Source organism: Talpa europaea (assembly GCF_964194135.1).
Source record: "Talpa europaea genome assembly, chromosome: 3".
NCBI classification, from domain to species: domain Eukaryota; kingdom Metazoa; phylum Chordata; class Mammalia; order Eulipotyphla; family Talpidae; genus Talpa; species Talpa europaea.
In genome coordinates this window covers 111,765,766-111,786,193 of record NC_140069.1, presented here as the reverse complement: position 1 = coordinate 111,786,193, position 20,428 = coordinate 111,765,766, and the positions used below count along the sequence as shown (strand labels likewise).

At 33.1% G+C, this 20,428-nt stretch overlaps 1 protein-coding gene across 1 annotated transcript in view; it reads right to left on the bottom strand.

The window, feature by feature from the left end:
- The window catches only part of PCLO (piccolo presynaptic cytomatrix protein), a gene marked incomplete at both ends in the record, with an annotated part of 281,873 nt that overhangs the window by 12,617 nt on the left and 248,828 nt on the right, over positions 1 to 20,428 (bottom strand). The window contains 2 exons of the mRNA XM_084230265.1: positions 8,873 to 8,946; positions 12,670 to 12,811. Coding sequence (XP_084086391.1) covers positions 8,873 to 8,946; positions 12,670 to 12,811 — 216 coding nt within the window. The remainder of the gene's footprint in view (positions 1 to 8,872; positions 8,947 to 12,669; positions 12,812 to 20,428) is intronic.

Genomic DNA, 20,428 nt, shown 5'->3' with positions numbered 1-20,428 from the left:
CATGCATCCGATGGAATACCACTCAGCTATAAAAAAGAGAAGTAAACCAAAACAAACCCTAGAAACTGACTGAAGAACTGAGGCTTCTAGAGAGGGAGAATGAGCAGAGTGGAAGGGAAGAGGGGTCCAGCGATCTCTAGTAAAGGACGATGGTGCTTTGGTGGTGTGGTGACATATATCTGAGAATGTATTCCCCTAATCATGTTCAGAGTTGTTAACCAATGCTACCTCAATTAAAAAAAAAAAAAAAACATTACTAGAGAAAAAAATGGTAGAAAAATCTCAAAGAGACTGGTAAGTCACAAGAAAAACACACTTGGAAATGCATCATATTCTAGAATTTTAAAATAAACACAAACTAATGAGCAACAGTTCATGTTAATTTCACTCAGAGAGCTCCACTGATAACTCTAACAAAACAAGCTAAAAATTGGCTGAGAAATAGCACCATACTCTCAACATCAAACTAAATGGCACAACTTGACCTACATTTTGACCCTGCCAATTCACCATTAAATAAAATGAAATGAACTCAAGCCATCAAAATATCAAGAGTAACAAACACTTGAGGAAAAGGCTCTGTATTGAAAATAAATTGTTGACAAATGTCTCTGTTCTTCTGGTCTCTTAAAATAACTTAAACCATTTTAAACTACTTTTCCCACCAATTAAACTAGTTAGAGGCCAAATAACATGGCCATGACTAACTCAAAACAGAAGTATAGACTATGAAATGGACTCAGATACTTGAGTACTAAAGATCATTTATTGACCGAAACCTTACAACCAAGGTTTCTCTGCTTTAATTAAATATTATTGAATGACAAAATGCTTTAAAAAGCAAAATAATAACTCAGCTAATGCTTACTTTATAAGACAGAGTATTTTGGTAAATTCAATTACATCTGCCTCAAAGAAATCCCTTACTGTGCCCAGAGAACTTTTCAAAATGTATGTATCAACATTTATACCTTTCCAAATATAGAACTATAACTTCTTTTGGCTAAACCTGCTTTCAATACTTCATGGTAGCATTCTGAATTTTTGATCTCTTTGTATAATACCATAGATGTATAAAATAAAAAATAATGAACTCTTTCCTTTTCTGTCTTCGGGATAAGAGCTGGACATTTTTTATTAAAGTAAAAAACCAAAAACCAAAAAACTTTTATCTGAACATGTTTGCCAATGATTTTCCTCCTTAACTCACAATGCTGTGCACATATACTAACACACTAATCGTATGTGGAAGGCTATGATTCACCAAGCTTTCCCTATTTGGAACGACATTTCACTGTCACTATATATATATCTATATATATTTATCTATATCTACATTATACATATGAAGTTAAGAGAGCAAAATTGAAGTGTTCTACCTTATTCAACCCCACTTTCCTCTTTTCATTCATCTTTAAAATGCACTCTGAAGTGCGTAAATGGCAGATGATCTTTTAAAGACCAGCCAATTTCTTTATTTAAAATTCTTGAAGCACGGGTTTGCATTTTATTACTTCCAAACAGTTCCCTTTTACAATGCCCTCTGATAACATTTTTTAGCTACTTCCTTTGAAATCAGACTGTATTTAACTACTGATCATTTACAGAGTGACCATAATTGCATCATTTCATCTCTAAAATGCTAGTGCCCAAAACTGTGTTATTTTAACTTTGGTATTAAAGCCCAGCATTTTGATTCTGAATCATTTTTGAACAAAGGAATCTTTGTTAATCTCTCTAGAGAGCTCCCAGAGCTGCCTATCCCTTTTCCTTCCACTGCTGACTGCCTTGTGCCAGTCCTGACCATGTCTTAATTGGACACTGAATTGTCTCCTGACTGGTCCCTACCTGAAGATGTGATTCCTTAAAATCCATTAATCACAGCACCAAATCTGATCATGTCATTTTCTTTCTTTAAATCCATCTAAATAAAGCCAAAATTGCCTTTCTATAATAAAGAATCTGATTCCTCTGGACAACATCTGATAGTTCATAATTTCTCTGGCTGTGACAACCCTTCAAGCCTTGTTTCCCTGCAGGACAGAATTCAGTGACAATCACACAGGAGTGCCCACTGGTTCACCAATAACACAGGTACTCTCACATGGCAAAGATTTTGAACATAAAATTTTCCCTTATTGGAAACCTTGGCAGTCCTCCTTCACCTAGACTTTTAATTACCTTTATTTCAATAACTACTCAAAAAAGTATCTTTGCCAGGAAGATTTTCCTTACCCAGCCAACAGCAGAGTACCTCAATACTTAATGTATATTCACCTTTCTCATAAGTCTCATCCTAAATATTCATGAACACATATGTCTGCCTCAGTGCACTGGATCTTTTTGGTGAAGACTCAGAATGAATCATCTTCTGTAGGTCCAACTGGGTTTTGTAAAAGAAGCGCATTAGTAAAAATGTAGTTACTATACTTCTAAGTTGATTATGTCATTTTTAATTAAAGTGATATCATCTGTATGGATTCAGTTTTGGGCTAGTCATCTCCTTAAAGAACCATACATCAACACATGAGATTGGCATTACTTTCCAAGGTTGGGTATGGCAGGTATATTCAAAGAATTCTGTTCTAAAATTTAATACTTTTGTATAAATATTTACTTCAATTTCACAACTATGTGGCTAGGTTTGATTTATCCTTTTAGTCTCTCCAGGTTTGGGTATCTTGATTCAAAAAATGTTTACTAGGTAGATATTTGGTATAAGCCTCTATGCTAGATGCTGGAAATATCATATATACTGAAATACCTACATAATATCATGATGGTTCATTTTAGAGGGTTGTTTTGAAAACTGGGGTCACCATTTTCTTTAAAGATCCTAGTAGAGTGACTGGCAACTAAGTGGTAGTTGGATGTTGTTGTGGTGGTCACTGTTAAGAAGGATGTTTTGATTTTTTTAAAAGAAGATGAGTATAAGCAGAATACAATGTATATACATATATTTATTATCAATTACATAATTTTGTATATAAATGTTATTCAATAGCAACAATAAGATGTCATGATAAGATGTGGAAGTTAAAGCTCTGCTACTGCTGCTTGTTATTCTGTTACATGAGTGATGGTGGTCTGGGTTTTAGAGTGTGACTAAATTACAGAATTCACTGTGTTGTGCTATTCTGTGGGCAAGTATCTGCTTTGGATGATAACAGTCTAAAGCTGCATCTGCTTGGAGGAAGAAAATACTCAAATGCAAAAGAGGACTACAGTAGATAAAAATTCTTTTTTTAAAAAATAAAGGATTTAACACTGTGGGGAGGGAGCACCATGGAGTATGGTAGAGGATTATGGGTGCTTTGGTGGTGGGTGGAGTGTGGGAATAACACCTGAAGGGAGAGCACCTGTACTTCTGAGTCATGAACAACATTGTAAACCAATGTTATCTCAATTAAAAAAAATAGGTGATTATTTTTTCCCTACAAATTTATTGGCACAAAGGCTTTTTTTGTGAAATTCGTTGTTTTTCTGGCCCGTTCTATTTTTATACAAAATATTTTATACAAAAATATTTCCCTATGGAAAATTATATAAATTTCAAAATGACTTTCTGGTATCACATTTCAGTTTGGGAAAATAATAATTGAATGGTAGAAAGATGAATTATCTTCAGTGAATTTTGGCATTTTCAAAAATTCTGAAAATTTTTCTTGAGGAGTGTTCATAAATTCATTTTAACTTTTGAGTGAATCAAAAAAAATGTTAAAGCAACCTGATCATTTGAATTCCACAGCCCCTTTCCCCAGAGAACTCACAATTTTACTGTCATCAAAGTCAGGTTTTTAAAAGTGAAAACACTGTGGGGCCTCCCCTGGTGGCGCAGCGGTTGAGCACTGGGCTGCGAGGCTGCCCACAGCCTCTGTAGCACCGGTTCATTCCCGGGCCGCTGGCGAGGGTCCCACATTAAAAAAAAAAAAAAAAAGTGAAAACACTGTGTATAACATAGTGTGATCAGGATGTATTCAATAAGTAGGTTAGATAAAAGGAGTGCTTGCTTGCAATAAGCATTACCAAAGTACTTCAAGAAAAATGAATATACACAATAATTTGGAGAAATAGTAGGAATTATTAGAAATATTAGGACATTATTTACTGAAAATAATGATAATTTTTCTTTTTACCTGTGACTGCCACATGATCACTAAGTCTAATTTTTATTTCCTTTTAGATTAAAAGTTTGAATCATTTATATTTTGTGACTTCTTTTTCAAAGCAAATCCTTCCAATCCCACCCCTTTGTTTCCTTTATCCCTTAATAAAATTGCCAGGGAAATCTATTGTCAACTATTTTTATCTGTTTCTTTGGTTCTTTATATATTTATATTTCTTGATTTTTTATTTTAGCAGATGAAGACTTAGCCTTCCTTCTTGAAATACAGCTGTATTAAGTTCTGGGTTGACAGAACAGTACCAAAAGACCAAAAATAAATTCATATACATCAATACTTAAGTCATGACAAAGGTGCCACAACCATGCAGTGGGGAAAGGTGAGACTTTAACAAATGGTGCTGGGAAAATTGACTGTGAACTAAAATAATAAAATAATAAAAGAAGTGAGATTTAGAAAATAAACAATGAAAGAAAACAATGCATTTTTATTTTGAAAACTCCTTACTTTAATTAGAAAAGGAGTCTGTAGTAATGGGAATTTCCAGAAAGTGACATGAATTTTCTTCAGGAACAAGAATGTCACTGCTGAGTTGTGGGACATTGCTACTCCCCATTGTTCCCCTGGTGCCTATCCCAGTGCCATTAACAACAGGTGCTCAATATTTACCAAGGAGGTGTGAATCTGCTCCTCTGAATCACATAGAGAGTTGTAAATCAATGGCACCTCAATATAAAAAAAAATCAATTAAAAAACCCACTTCCTGTTAAGATATTGAATCAAATCTTGTCTTATTCCTTATCTTCCTAACCTTCCTCTTTAGGTTAGCTTTATTCATGATCTGCTTTTATGCATGCGATTATTTGAAAACATTTGAGAGTAAAGTCTAGAATATTTCTATAATGGTAGAGGTTTATTTGTTCTGGCCCATTAAAAATGGAAATTGAGTGATTAAATTCAGACTTTCCATATATTACAAAAATGTATGACTTATTAGTGCTATTTTTTTTTAAAGATTTATTTATCCATACATGAACCCGGGTACAGGCTGGATGCACAAGAGGGTGAGGGGAGTCATCAGAGACCGAGCGGGGAACAGAACAGGTGGAGTCACCGAAATACACTGCTGAGGGGAGCAGTGGGCGGAACAGGAGAGGTCTGCCATGCGATGAGAGACCTCGCCAGCCAGCATCAAACCCACACTGCAGAGGCTGCAGACAGCTTCACAGTGCTGGGCTCAACCAGTCTGCACCACTGGGGAGGCCCTAGTGCTATTTGTTTTTTAAAGGCATGCAGCCAATTAAATTAAACCTCATACAGACTTGTAACCCTGATGCTTGCTAATGCTTCTGAACACAGAATTTAGGAGACTTAAAGAGTCAAACAGTTATATTATATGTAATATTCATGAGTGCTCAATGGCCAAAAACAACACTATTAAAAATGGAATAAAAAAGTGTTGGAAAGGACATGATCTTGAGGGTGTCATTAGAGATTTTTATTGTAAATTGAGAAAATCCTTGCCAGTATAATTGGAACATCTAACTGCTTGGATTTAATTTTTAAGAGAAGTAGTCTTACCTACCCCAACGAATCCATGATTATTTTATCAATCTTTACTAATATCACTCCTTTGGATGGGTTCCTAATAGCTCTCACTTAGATATACTTCTAATTTAATGTAACTACAATTAAATAATGTTTATCATGTATCAAAAATCATACTTAGATGCACTCATATCGTGTACTTCTTTAAATTGTGGACATTCAACCACTCATTAGTAGAAATGGTCTGTGGTAGTTTTAACAATTTTCTACTACAATTTAGGTCAGAACCTCCAAACCTTGTTTGATTGATCTCACATTTAATGAACTAATCTCATGCTGGGATTAAAATTTATGAGTCACTACTATACAGAAGATGAAACATTATTATAATTAAGTGAAAAATGTGTTCTTTTTTATCAGAAGTCAGAATAAGTAGAATTCTGAATAAGTAGACTTGCTCAATAGGTAGAACAGGGACATGGCTAATTAGCATTACAAATTTTAAAAATATTTTCACACAAAATTTCAATTCTGTAAAATATTACTTTTTATATTCTGTTCTCTGTAATTTCAAAACCAGTATTTTTTAATACAAACTGTCTAAAGGTGGTTAATTAAAATCTCTGCTAAATTTTGATTTACAGTATCCTGTTCTAGAACTTTCTTTATAGATCAATTTCTCTTAGAGCAGAACAAGATGTTCATAAAACCAAGTATTTAAATGAGTAGTAGTAAAAGCTCAAAGACTGAAGTAGAACATTGTAAGAAACTACAATGTCAAGAAAACGTTTCTACAGTGAGGCATTTTTTCTAGTGGCTTAGTGAAGGATTAAAAAGAAGACAAATCCAATCAGGAAATTAAACAAATTATGTCTAAACACAAATTGAACACTCTGTTCTGTTTGTTTGTAGCCATGACTTGGCTGTTCATGTTGACGGACAGCAGAAGGACGTGAAGGTGGTCCTCTGAATAACTCAAATCACAGAAAATATATATCAAATATATACCACAAGAACAACAGGAAGTTGATTCAATATTTCTACATGGAAAATACAAAATCTTGCAGTTAAATTGATGTCTTATCACTTTAGAACAAATAAATTCCTTATAATTTAACATCACCCCTATTCTCCGTATAAGTATTTCTTACTTTTTTCTAAAGTTTTAATATTTATTGTCATTTCTTCTTCACATTATTAGCAATCTCATGTATATTTTATAGAATTATTCATACCAACTTCATATAGATATGCAAATTATAAACTTGCTTATTGTGAAAATGTCAGAAGTAACTGTCAAAAGCAATTTGTCCAGTATATTTCAACCAAAAGGGCACATGATAATAAATGGCTCATATTACATATCATATTCCATCTTGTTCCCATCCTCAACCTCCATCCCTCTGTTCAATAACTAATCTGAGATTCACTGTTGATAAGGGCTAAAACATAAACATATTGACAATAGCTTAAATTAAATATAAATTAGCCAATGATTGTCATCTTGGAAAACAATCATGTTTTGTGTGGGACAAATTTAAAGAAGAAAGCTGCATTACCATGAACACTTTCTATTTATTGAGAGTTGCTAACATTTATATTAAAATAATTTTATTCATAAACTTTAAGATTAAAAAGAAGGTGAAATTAAGTAGCTAGAACTTTAAGTAAACTGAACATGAATTACTTCTCTCTGTACCTGAATTCTAGAGTCATATGAAAATCAATGACCATTACTTTTATATATGATTATACTGTCTATTCACTTTCTGGGCAGTATTGAAGCAACTCTATAGGCAAGGTTTTCTGTAAAGTGTGGGGACATCAATATGAAAAAACCACAGCTCTGTTCTGAGTATTGTGCTGCATTATGGAGGAGACAGCATAGAAATAGGTAAATTTAAACCAAAGAGCAATGAACAATATGCAAATTATGGTATGAATAGGCACAAATTTTATGTGTGGTAGAAGGGTGTTGGAGAAAGAGATAAAATTGAAGTGGGTGAATTAAGTTCAGGGCATGTATCACTTGAAGCATATATGGGATCTAACCTGTGTCCCTCCCTGTGTTCTTGGTTATTTCCTTGCTCTCCTCTCAGAGGGGACACTTCCCTGGTTGTCTCCCAGGCTCCTCTGTCAGTTAGTTCTAGCTGGATTTGATTAGTACAGGCAGACTGGAAAATGGAAGCATGGGAGAGGCTGGGATATTTCTCTCCATCCTTGTTTTTTTTTTTCAAGATATATTTTTGGCACTTGCTGTGCCTCTCCCTTGTCTCTAGCTCCCAGTAAGACAGATTGTCCTTGTTTCACTTCTCACTGGCCTCTTGTCAACAGGGACAGTTGCTCCTTCTGCTACTTCACTATCTCCCGTTTGGTGTCTCAGCTTCTTCCAAGAATATATAATCATTAGCACATAAGATTCCTCCATTTTAAATTTTCAGAGTATTTTTTATTTTACTAGATTGACACAAATACCTGGCAGGCATGAACTATCTGTGTGGGAATTTCAGGGAGTTTGGGTGGTAGATTTGGGACTAATCAACATATAGATGAGGGTTGATGAGTTTATGCAGAGAAAGGGCGGGTAAAAGGGATGGTGGATTGAGGATAGAACTCTGGGGAATATGGGAACGGATGCAGAAAGCAAAGTCTTTGAATGAGTGCAGAGAAAAAAATTTAATAGAATCAGAAAAATGTGGTTATCTAGTTAAGTTCATGTGAAATCTTAGGTATCACCTAAACCTACAATTTTCAGATGACGTTAATGAAGATAGAGCAATTAGGTCACCATTTAGGAAACAGGAACAGACTTGATGTCCATATCTGGGTTTCCTCATTAGTGCTCTTGTGATACCATGTCATTAATTATTGTTCCTGATAGCATGTGATTTGCTATCATAGCATTTTCCTGCATTCAGGTTACTTGCTCCTACTTGTGCGAATGATGTACTTTCAGTGACTTTTGATGTAAAACCGCATGTAGGATCATTACTTTCATAATAATTTTAAAAATTAAATGAGATAATGTAAGGAAGATTTCTAGATGAAGTTACAATATCATTCTCAATTAACAGATAACATAAATAATAGTGACTCATTTTCTAGTACTTAGAAATTTGCATTCATATTGAAAGAAAAAAGAAATATTCCATGTGTAGCATGTAGTCAACTAAATTCCAGTACTGTATATTTCAACTTACCTTCAGAGTCTGCTAGTCCTGCTCCTACTCCAGGCTGTTTTACAGGATCTTGCCCATTCTGCCCCATCTTCCCTCTAAAAAGAAAAGAAAATGTTATTATTTATTAATGGCATTATATATTCAGACCTGTGATAACTTACCTGAATGGCAAATATATACACAATTAATTTCTCTATATCATAATGCTCTTAAAATTGGAACTTGTTTATTATTCCTATTTTTTGCCAACATAATACCTCAAATTCTTATTTTGAATATATTAGTCTTTGATTCATTTGTCAAAGATCTGGTCATTTCAGGCCTTGCTGGTGGCTTAAGGGGTTAAGTCTTAGCACTATAAAGTTATCAGCTGCACGAGTTCAATCCCTGGCCAAGGAGGTGACCCACATGGTACAGCATACCTCTCCTCTCTGGCCCGCTGCTCCCCTTAGCAGTGTATTTCAGTCAATCGGCCTCTTCTGCTCCCCATTCTGTCTCTGGTGTATCCTCTCACTCTCCTGCAACTCTGGCCTACACCCCAGTTCTTGTATGCATAAATAAATATTTTTTTAAAAAGATCAATCATCACAAAATTTTCAATTTATTTTTTAGAATCATAGAGTTCTTTTCTCTGTTTTTAATTCAAGAAGAATAGTTTTTATATCTTCAGACTTTGCTATGCTGAGTTGTAACAGATGCTTTTGTGAAAAGCAGATTTTTGAATCATTTAAAACAATAGAATCTTAGTAACAGATTTTTATTTCACTTGATGACTTTCTTGAAGATCCTTCATCTGTTTCAGCTGGGCACAGAAGCTGGCTTTTGAAGTTAGTCTGCCTGGTCTCTGCTTTTGAATTTGCTTTCATGCTATGTATAATCTAAAGCAAATCAACTTAATCTGGTGAAGATTATTTCTTCTTTTGTAATAGAAGAATAGTAACATTAGCTGCCTTTCGCTTATGAAAAATCACATGGAAAATGTTTATAAAGTGCTTAAAACAGCGCTTGAAACATAAAATTCAATAACTATAAAGTATTAATCTGTAGCTATGCACATAACAGTGTTAGAATTCAGCTATAGTCTGCTATTCACTTGTAGAATCAGCCTCAAAGTTTTGGAAGGCCAGCTAAATGAAGAGTTCACATTTTGAGCACTGTGGGTTCAGAGTATCGATAATATAACAGTGAAAAAACTGTAGGATATATCTTATTTCTCTAGTGAGAAGAAAACCTATATGACATACAAGAGATTTTTGGAATTGTTTTTATATGTACTTCTACAAAATGTTATGAATAGGTGGAATAAAAATACTTGTTAAAAAGGGAACTTGTTTTTTTTTTTAATTTTAATTTTTATTTATATATTTTTTACATCATTGTTCATTTCTAAACAATGTTTGCTTGAATACAAATAATGAACAATGATGTAAAAATAAAAGTTTTTTTTAAAAGGGAACTTGAACAAAAGAAAATCTTGATACTATATTTTCTAAAAAAATAATTCTAACCTATTTTACTAACATTTAATTCTTACATTGACAAATTTTTTTGATTTGCTGGATCTGCTGAAACAGTAAGTATACTTATTTCTTAAAAATCCAATTGTTACTTACTTGAAAAAGTCTCTAAAAGTCCTCTTCTTTACTTTAATGGTTATACATTAATGAATGAGGAATGGATGCAAATTCAGAAATTTTATTTTGAAGGTTATTAGACTGTACCATTATGGCAATTCTAGGTCATAGGTTTAAACCCAAATTTTTATCAAGTGATTATGTGAGGGACCAAATGCATTAAAAATGATAGAAATTACACAGACAGATACATATCAAGTCTTATGTATATATTCAGACAAGACTATATATATACATACATATATATATATAGATGGAGACTATATATATGTATATAAAACATATACACATACATAATATACACACACACAAAACCAGAATCCTAACTAAGCAATGAACAAAACCTCAGTTTGTGTAATTTCTTCAATGAGATTCAAAACAAGCAGCTCATAAGTTAGAAAGAATTAACTCTGCTGTCTCTTGCTATTAGACAGAGAGGCCATCTAAAGTCAGCAGCAATCCCTCCTTTGTAGTGCACTATTCTGATAATTTAACCAAAATATATCTTGTCACTAAGCCAAACTCAACTGAAAGTGGACATCATTTTAGTAGTGTTAATCTAGCAGATGAGAGTATTAAAAAGTTACTATCTTGTACTATTTTAAACTTTTACAAATAATTATGTCTTGGTAATTATAATAAAAATAAATTTTTGATAATTTTGGATTTGATAATTTTGGGTTTGACTTCCAGATTTCATATTTTAATGGTGATATTCAACTGCAGGTTTCGCTTCTAAGGAACACTGATTTTAGTGTTAGGTACTCAGCCAAAACATGTATTATGTACATTTCTAAGATTATGTAGAAAACTTTTGCAGCATTTTGCAGTGAAGCTAAACAAAGCACGTAGGAAATGTAACTGTGAGTCGTGCAAAGAATGCAATTTTTCTAAACATCCAATAAATAATCTTTATTTCAGAACATTCTGACCACACAGTTTATAATTTGTATTTGTTATTCTGGGATCAAAAGGAAAGATTTATGAAAGCCTTGACATCAAAACAAGGAACTAAAAGTTCCAAGCCCAGAGAGGACTTCATATACATTGGAGAAATGAAAAGGACCCTTTAATGAGGGTACTGACCAGGGGTCTGCAAACTCTTTCTGTAAAGAGCCAGATAGTAAGTAATTTGAATGGTTTCTGCTGGAAGGACTCAGATCTGCTCCTATAGGAGAAATAGCATTAAGCAACATATAAGTAAAGTTCCATCAAAACTTTATGTATACTGAAATTTCTATTTCATATAATTTTCATGTGTCATAAAATGCTATTTTTCTGTTTTTCCCTATTTAAACATTGCAGAACATGAAAGCAATTTTAGCTTTCAGGCCTCACAAAATTTGGTGGCAGTCTGGGTTTGCCTTGGCTAGACCCTGGAGCTGGTTGGCCCAGGGTGTTTTTGAGAACCCGGAAAATGATTTAATCGAGAGGAGAAGGAAAGGTCAGGATAGTGTAGATTTTAATATTGGAACAAAAATAGCCTACATATTTACCTTGGATGTTGTTAAATTTTGCCACCATATAACTAAACCCATACTAACATAATCTAAACATAATGTTTTAATTTTGCTTTAGATTTGTAACTTGATTTTTTTCAAGGATTTCCATATTACAATCAAACTTCAAGATTACCTGCTCAGGGGCAATTGTACTACTTGATATTTGTTCTAGAAAATATGGAAACACTTCAAAATCTTCTATGTAAATTGCAGTGACATTTATAGTTGAAAAGTCTATATGAGTAACCCAATGTGTCACCCACTTAAAATACAACATATCAGTTCTTTAAATTTGTTTAAATGTATCCTGGTTCAGAGTAAATTATTCTGTTCATTGCAAATACTAATAATGCTTGTGTTTGGCCATTATGTGATTAAAGCATCAATGTACTACTGCTCCTGAGCTGATTCAGACATGACTTATTACTTTAGTGGGTTTAATATTAAATAGAGTTTGCAGTGATTAAGGAGTCCTGATAATAGCCATATTTCATCCTTAAAATTCACTAAATTAATCCAATCATTCCTGAATAGTCTTTTAATGTAGATATAGATAGCTGAAGTGCTTTGGGGACAATGACTCAGAATTGGTAATTATCTAGTTATTTCCTGTTAAAAGTTAAGAAAAGCTTACTCATGATGCTGCTAACTTTGTAGTGGGAAAAAAAAAAGAACCACTTACATCCTTGGAATAGGAAATAGATTAGTCTCCCCTGCAGTGCTGCTGCTTCCTTCACTGTCCACGCTATACCCACTGCCAAAGCTGCTACCAGAGGAGCCTGTGGACACGGAGCTTTCTGCAGGCCGGTGATTGGTGGGCTTTGCTGCATGGTGTGGGAAGAGTCAACACCACAGTCAATCAATGAAACTCCCATTGCTCTCCAAATGCATAATTATACGTTTTCTTCATTGACATGTATAAAGAACAGTTCTAGCAATCCACATCTAGAAATCCACATTTCTTAACCTGCTTTTCATTTTGATTCCTTAACCAATTATTATGCGTATGCACCACTAAAATATTTCACTGTTTTTATTGGACAGAAAGGAAAAATGATCACAACCAAGGAAAAATCTTTAGACTTTCAGGCTGTTACATAGTATGTAACTATCCATCTATTCTACTGCTGTTATTTTTAGTGGCTAATTTGTACTGTGTTGCACTAATGATATGGCAAAAGAATAAGAATTTTGACTACTTCATGGAAAAATGAGTTTAGAAAGACTTGGGTAGATAAAAATAGCAGGATATATGAGAACATTGCTTAATTAAATTGTACATTAATAACCGATAATATTTTTCTTCTGAGAGGTGAAATACAAACTGGAATAATTTCAAAGGATAATTGAAAGTCCTGGCCTTGTTTATATATAGCTCTGTCTAGACCTACAACTTTTTAGCATTTGAATATATTTTTTTTCCCATAGGCATTTCCTAGTTTATGACTGGAACTTATTTTCATTATTTCGATTTTTTGGGAGTATAAGGAGCCATTTTTTCATGGAAAGATTATAAATTTGCGCTGTAAATTATGCAGTAGGAGTATAATACTGAAATTGGAAGTGAAGTTCTAGATTAGACATTTGGGAGGAGCTTAGGATGCAGAAAGAAGAGAGAAGGCTAGTGTTTCCTCTTATTCTGTGTAAGAAAATCTTCTCTAGGCAAATTTTTGAAAGCGTTATTTGAATTGTCACATGGTCCGGATTTAACAGCTCAGACTTTGAACATATTGATCTGGTTTTGCATCCCAGTTCTTTCTACAATAACTCTAAAATGTCTGTTTCAAATTGCCTCATTTGAAAATAATGGGGTTGGTAATGCCTACCTGATGACACTGTGACTCTGAGGAATGAGGTAAAGCAAGATTCCATTAACCCATTCTTCTTTGTCTTGTGATAGTCTTTCCCACACCCGAACCTCTTATGTAGGGTTTTCCTCTCCACAGTTGTGCCCTACAACCTTGAAGCGTGTCTAGTGCTAACAGTAAATATGCCTCAATACTCTTCTAGTTCTAGACACATCTAGGCTTCAAAACTACATAGATGATTCTCCACACACAGATCTCTGTCCAATCAGGGGTTTCTTGGGCAGCTGCAGAGATTCACATACTGGGGGAATGATTGATAATCAAATATAATGATCCTGAGGTACCTACACTTTCTCTTGGGGAGATGCATACAAATACAGTAACTCTTAGCCTGATGAAATTTGAACCAGCATAACCAAAGGAAGTGAAAATTACATACATTGTGAAAGAAAACATTGAGGACAGGAAACCCACCATCTGGGTAGTCAGGGTCAGGTCTTGTAAAGGTTTTCATTTTTGCCCACTTCTCCCTTTATTCTGTTTCAAGACAAAGCTTCTCTAAGACTATAGGATGTCACATCTATTTCAGTTATAGTAGGATCCTTTTCCCAGAATAGGGGAATTAGGGAGAAATATTTATTAGTCAATTTTTATCATGTATCACATAATTTGGGAAAAGTTATTTTTAAAAAGCCTGTTAAATAACTAGTCCCCAATAGATGGCTAGTTCCCATAGAGCTGTATTTATGGAAACAGAGTGATAGTTATAAAATCTGGTTAATATTTTCTTCAAGCTATGTAGAAGAAACTCAGATGGTGCATTTAGTGTTAAAGAAAAAGCACTTCAAAAAAACCTAAAAAAATAAAGTAATAGGATTACCAAATTATGAACATGTGTAAACTGTGTAGTTAACCACATAATGAGTCAGATTTTAGTCAACTGATTGTAAACAAAAGAAAGCAGTCATACTTTTTGATTAACATTACATAGTCCAAATAACAAGATTGCTAGTATTTTTTAGTACGATATTGAAAACTTAAACTACATCAACTTGAAAATCTGAATATACCATTTTCAAAGATGAACCTTAATATGAACTAATTTTTAAATCAAATTATCTTCACTAAACTAAAACACTTTCATACAAAAGCAGTTTCACAATGTATCAAAATAATTATTTTATAGAATTGATGCCGTATTTACACTTTAAAATATTCAATCTTTTCTTTAGTGAACTTTGATTTTACCTGATGCATTTGTTAATTCTATTCCTCTTGTGGGAAATTTGGGATGTGTGCAGAATGTAAAACAACAGTAAAAAGGAACAAGACTGGAAATAAATTTAAGGAAATACTGTCTTTTTCATCTTGTCTAGTGAACAGAAGTCTCATTTGAAAAGCTTGTACAAATCTTGTCAATATTTTAAATGCAAACCAAGTTTTATAATAAAATAAGAACATCAAATCTAAGGAACATGTACATATACTGGAATAAATGTAAATTTATATAATGTTTTTGCAAAACAAAATTACATATATGCTTGAATCTAAAGACATTTGGGGCCATTAGAAGTAGATAATACAAATGAATCTAGATGTTTGGCTTTATCTTAATAAAGTATCTGGTGCTTGATTGATTTTTTATTCTCAATCTGGTATGTAACTGTAGGACAGAGATAAATAGGTTGATATTTTGTTAGTATCCGAAAAGGAATTCAATTAAAATCCAGAATTTACCTTCCCTGTTTACAGGTCTGTATCTATACAGCACAAAATGCAGTTAAACATACAGAAATGCAGAGGTTTTGATAAGTTGCTGCTAAATATCCACATATTTTGATAGTTCTTTTGCAGACACTTAAAACATGTATACTATTTTCTAGTGTCTTTCTATTGAATCAGTATGCTCCCCCTCAACCCCCCTACACACACACACACACACACACACACAAAAGCATCAGTTCCATTAAATGGTGCTAAATTAATGAATTTTTTCATGAAAAAAGTGCTTTTAGGGCTTAATAGCTGAGATTAGATTTTTAGTAATTTCAGAACATCTTAAGATTTCAGTCGAATTCTCTAGTTGCTTCTCGAAGCCCTTTATCCTTGGCTCCTTTCCAAATGTATCTCTCATTGCTCCTCTATGTATGTTTTACATTGAAGCCCACTTGGCCCATTCACTCTGACTCCCTTTGGCTTGTCTTTCTGTGCCTTGAACATTAATTTCTGTCACTCCTGTTTTGTGCTGCCTTCCTCTGCTCCAGTCACTTTCTCCTTTCTAATTTGTACTTATCAGTAAAGGCCCAGCTCAAACTGTATCTGTTTTATGTACTTCCTAATTCTCTGAGGCAAAAATGAACTCTCCTGTAGCTGGATTCTCATAGCACCTAATCTGTACATCTTTTGTGGCAATCACCTTTTCTCTCTTTGTTTGATTGTAGGTGATACATGCATGTCACTGATGGAAGCAGAACTTGTGTCTGCTCCTGGTAGTCTTCTTAAAATCATGGAACTATGCTGAAGAAATATTTAATGAAATAATAACAGTTTTTTCCTTTACTAAAGCAACTAAAACATCTGAATGATTTAGTGCATATTTCACTTTTTATCCAATTGTGTGTTTTATACAAACCACAAATCTTTCATCAGAAACAGCATTTGATATGGGAATCTGTTTCTCATATTCTTTGTCAAGGACACTTTGGATAATCCAAGTTTTTGTAGCTTTTAGAGATGCAACTTTAATCTTTCATACTGTAGGGAAAAATGTGGTCACTTAACTAGATGTCTTGTTATTCCAACCTTCCCAAAATTGGTTTCAATAAAAGAAATATTTTATCATAATACACTAAACATGGGAGAGTAGAGCTTGTAAATATCACAAAAGAGAAACATTCATAAAACACCATGAATATTATATACATATATTTAAATTGGAATGACCAAAAAAAAAAAAAAAAAAATCTGGAGAGTAACTTCTATAGTAACCACCAGAGGGCACTATTATAGAGTCTAGTAAACTAAAGTCAGTACAAGATACAAGTACTTTTGCAAAAACAGTTGGTGAGTCCTAATTTATATTTAAGTCTAATTTCTATGTCTTCTATATTATTCGAGGAAATAACATTTTAGGACATTAAAACTAAATATGGCTTTCTGTAACTCTGATTTCAAAATTAACAATTTAAAGATATTCTACTGCTTTATTCTTCCTATTTATCAGTCTCAGCAATCATGGGTGTATTATGCATGACTATATTATGTACCTGTGTACTATATATTAGAAATACCTATTTTCCACAGGATTGAGGCTTATTTAATAATAAAATATATTTTGGCAATCATTACTTTATGAGTTACTTTTTTGTGTATTTTCTTTTTGAATTCCTATTTGTATTATCAAATGCTAAAAACAAACATATCACATGAATATATGATAATCCCACTCCTATGAAGAGAATTCCTAGATGTATAAATCCTAGAGTATTAAATTACTTTTGTGAATCAATTGTTGAGCAGCATTTCAGGTAAACAATTTTTATCTTCTGAGAGGCAATTTAATCTGTTTTCAATCATTCTCTGACCTACCCATATTATTTAGTGGCTAGATGGTTAGCCATAATTTTGTTTCATTACTCCACTGTGGCTAACCTTAATTAAACCTGTTACTGTCTTTTCCACGAACATCTGTCCAATTAGTTTGCTATGTTGTTTTTTTCCTTCCACTGTACTAAAAATGCATGACTGTCACTTCATCCACCGCACGATGGCAGCACTGTGTGCAAAGTCCGTGGATCAGAATCCTACACACTTGTGGAATCACGCAATTTAGAAGCAGGTAAGGATTCCAAAGATAATCTGCTCTAAATCTATCAGTTTACCTATAGAAAAACTAACCTCTGAAAAGATAAGTGAGTTGTTTCAGATCATACATTAATGAATGTGAGAAAGAATCAAAACTAAAACATGCTGATATACTCATCTACCAGAATTCAGTTGCTGCCCATGATGTTCTATCAGTGGTTTTATATCCTTGGTCTAGCTCAAAAACTTCAGGAACAATTGATTACATAGGTTGCTCATAATTTCCCAGATTGCTTCACTGATATATTAATATCTTATAAATACAATCTAGAGATTTTAAATTCAGAAGTCAATTACTAAATCTTCTGTTTATTCTAATAGTTTAATGGTGGCGTTGAAATAACCACGTAGTTGTTTTAGAAATTATATATTTGCAGAACATATTTTTTTCTTAGGTAGCTTTAACTTACCTGGTTTCTGTATCAGTGATATTTTCTATTTTCCCCTGCCTTTCACTCTTTCCACTTAACCGCCTGTCCCTTTTATTGCTATTGCTTTTATTTTTTATTGAAGAGATTTTCAATTTTTACTCCACTTGTTCATTTGATTTGAAGTTTTTAAATTCCACTGTTATAAGCATTGTTTGATAGACTTTCCCTTGAATTACGTTTATCAAAGCTCAGGGGAATTACTAAAGAAGAGATGTTGCCTCTTATTAGGACTTCAGAAGCTTTGGTCTAGATTACTTCAGTAGATAACATTATCTAATCTGGAAAAAATTAAAGGAAAGTGGAATAGTTAGCATCAATAGTCAAGTTTAGGGGGGTTCACAAGCCCTCTGATCACAAGTTCTCACAAGTAAAAGTATGGAGTACAGAGAGGGCTGAGGGCTGACTTCTGCACCAGTCATTTATAGAGACTGGGGTGGGGGTGTGGAACGAAGTCTGTCTCTGAAGTATTTTTAAATGACAACCTATCGGTGTATATGGATATAAACAGACAGCACAAGTTATAACAAACTTTGAGAAATAGGATGTTGCAGTTTCTCTTTCCCTTATAAAAATCAAAATATGTCCCTTAAGATATTTCATATTCACATAATAGCTTCTTCAAGAGAGGGGGTTTGGAGATGTAATGCTTCTGTTTATATTCCCAGGGAAGGTGGGAAAGCTATTTTAATCATGTTCACACTTTTTCCCCTCATCCACATTGGTCTTGTGACTGAATTTTTCAAGACTTTTATTTCAAGGCATTTTAATGTGCAATTCAATCTGTATTTATCTAATGCCAAAAATAACGTTCAAGTGTTTCCTATACTAAATAATCATTTACTTTCTAGCTCTGTACAATATAGGATGAATGAGTACATCAGGGATTAGAAATATGAGTGTAGAACAGGTATACATGTGTTTGGAATTGAGAACAAAATTAGTTTAATAACATGGTCAAGAGGATTTTTCCTTACCTAGTGTAATGTGTCATGTCTCAGTATATTGTAGTACCTACATTTATGTTATAAAGTTGTATTTTAAGTATGTTTCCCTTTTAAAAGGAACTGGCAACTGCTTTAGAACTGGTTGGAGAAGGAGACATTAATATAGATACAGTTTATGTGGGAACCAAAATATCACAGTAAATAATGGGAAAAAGTTTAAGACATTATCACTAATGAAAATTTAGAAAGACACTTCATTTAGATTATAATTAGAGTTATGTCCAAATAAGTAGAACAAATATATCAAGTACCAAATTTTGGGTTTTGTGCTTTAAAAATGCTAACACAATTGCTACAATACAGTAAAGACCTTTGTCTTTAAAAGATTAATGTCAAGGAGATTTATATCTGAAAGAATAAACATTCTACGTGAATTTTTCAAGGGCAAATCTTAATTTTTCAGTACTCATTTCTTTCCCTTGAAACAAAAGGATTTTTTCCACTTGCAGTTTTTTTTTTTTTTAGAAAACATGCAGGTTTGCTTGAGCAAAGTAATTATAAAAATAGTCACTTTTGAAAAATGGTCTTATATAATCCTGAAACTGATAACCCAAATCATGAATACTGAGATAACACGGATATTGTCCTTAAATGAAACCAGATAATTTGATTTATAATAAATATCCTGTCCAAAATAATACATTTCCAGTATAAATAAATACAAATTACTCACATACTCATATACATGTCTAATGGTCCTACTTTAAACACTGATTTTTTTTTTCGTATCTTTCAAACGTAGTCAATGATGACAAGCAAAGAGGAGGGTAGACAATTGTTGGATAAACCCATGTCCTGTACCATGGTCTCTAAACTCTAGGTAATTTCATTAACCTTCCTGCCTTCAAGTATATTTTTTAATACTTTTCTCCTGTAACTAGTAATACCTTAATGGCCTATACAGATTATGAAATAGCACCATAGTCAAAACAAATAAAATATAATTTCTAGTTATTTCTAAATATGATGATGCTTGGTTGCATATATATTTAGTTAGTAACTGCTAGAATTTTTCTTTATTAATCTCACTTGAAGATAGACAAAACTCACACTTTTCTCATTCTTCATAATTTTGCCAAAATATCTTTAATTGGCTATTCAACAAGCATTACTAGAATGGGAGATTCATAAGGACAGTGATTTTTGTCTATCTTATTCACTGGAGTATCACTAACACTTTTGAAGAGATTCTGGAACAAAATATTCTCTCAAAAATTTAACTAATCAAGGATTAGAGAAGAGACAATAAACCTGTTTTCCCGAAATTTAATTCAAAGTGATGATCTTCTGTTTTTGTATTGCTATTTATGCCAACACAATCAATTTGCATTATA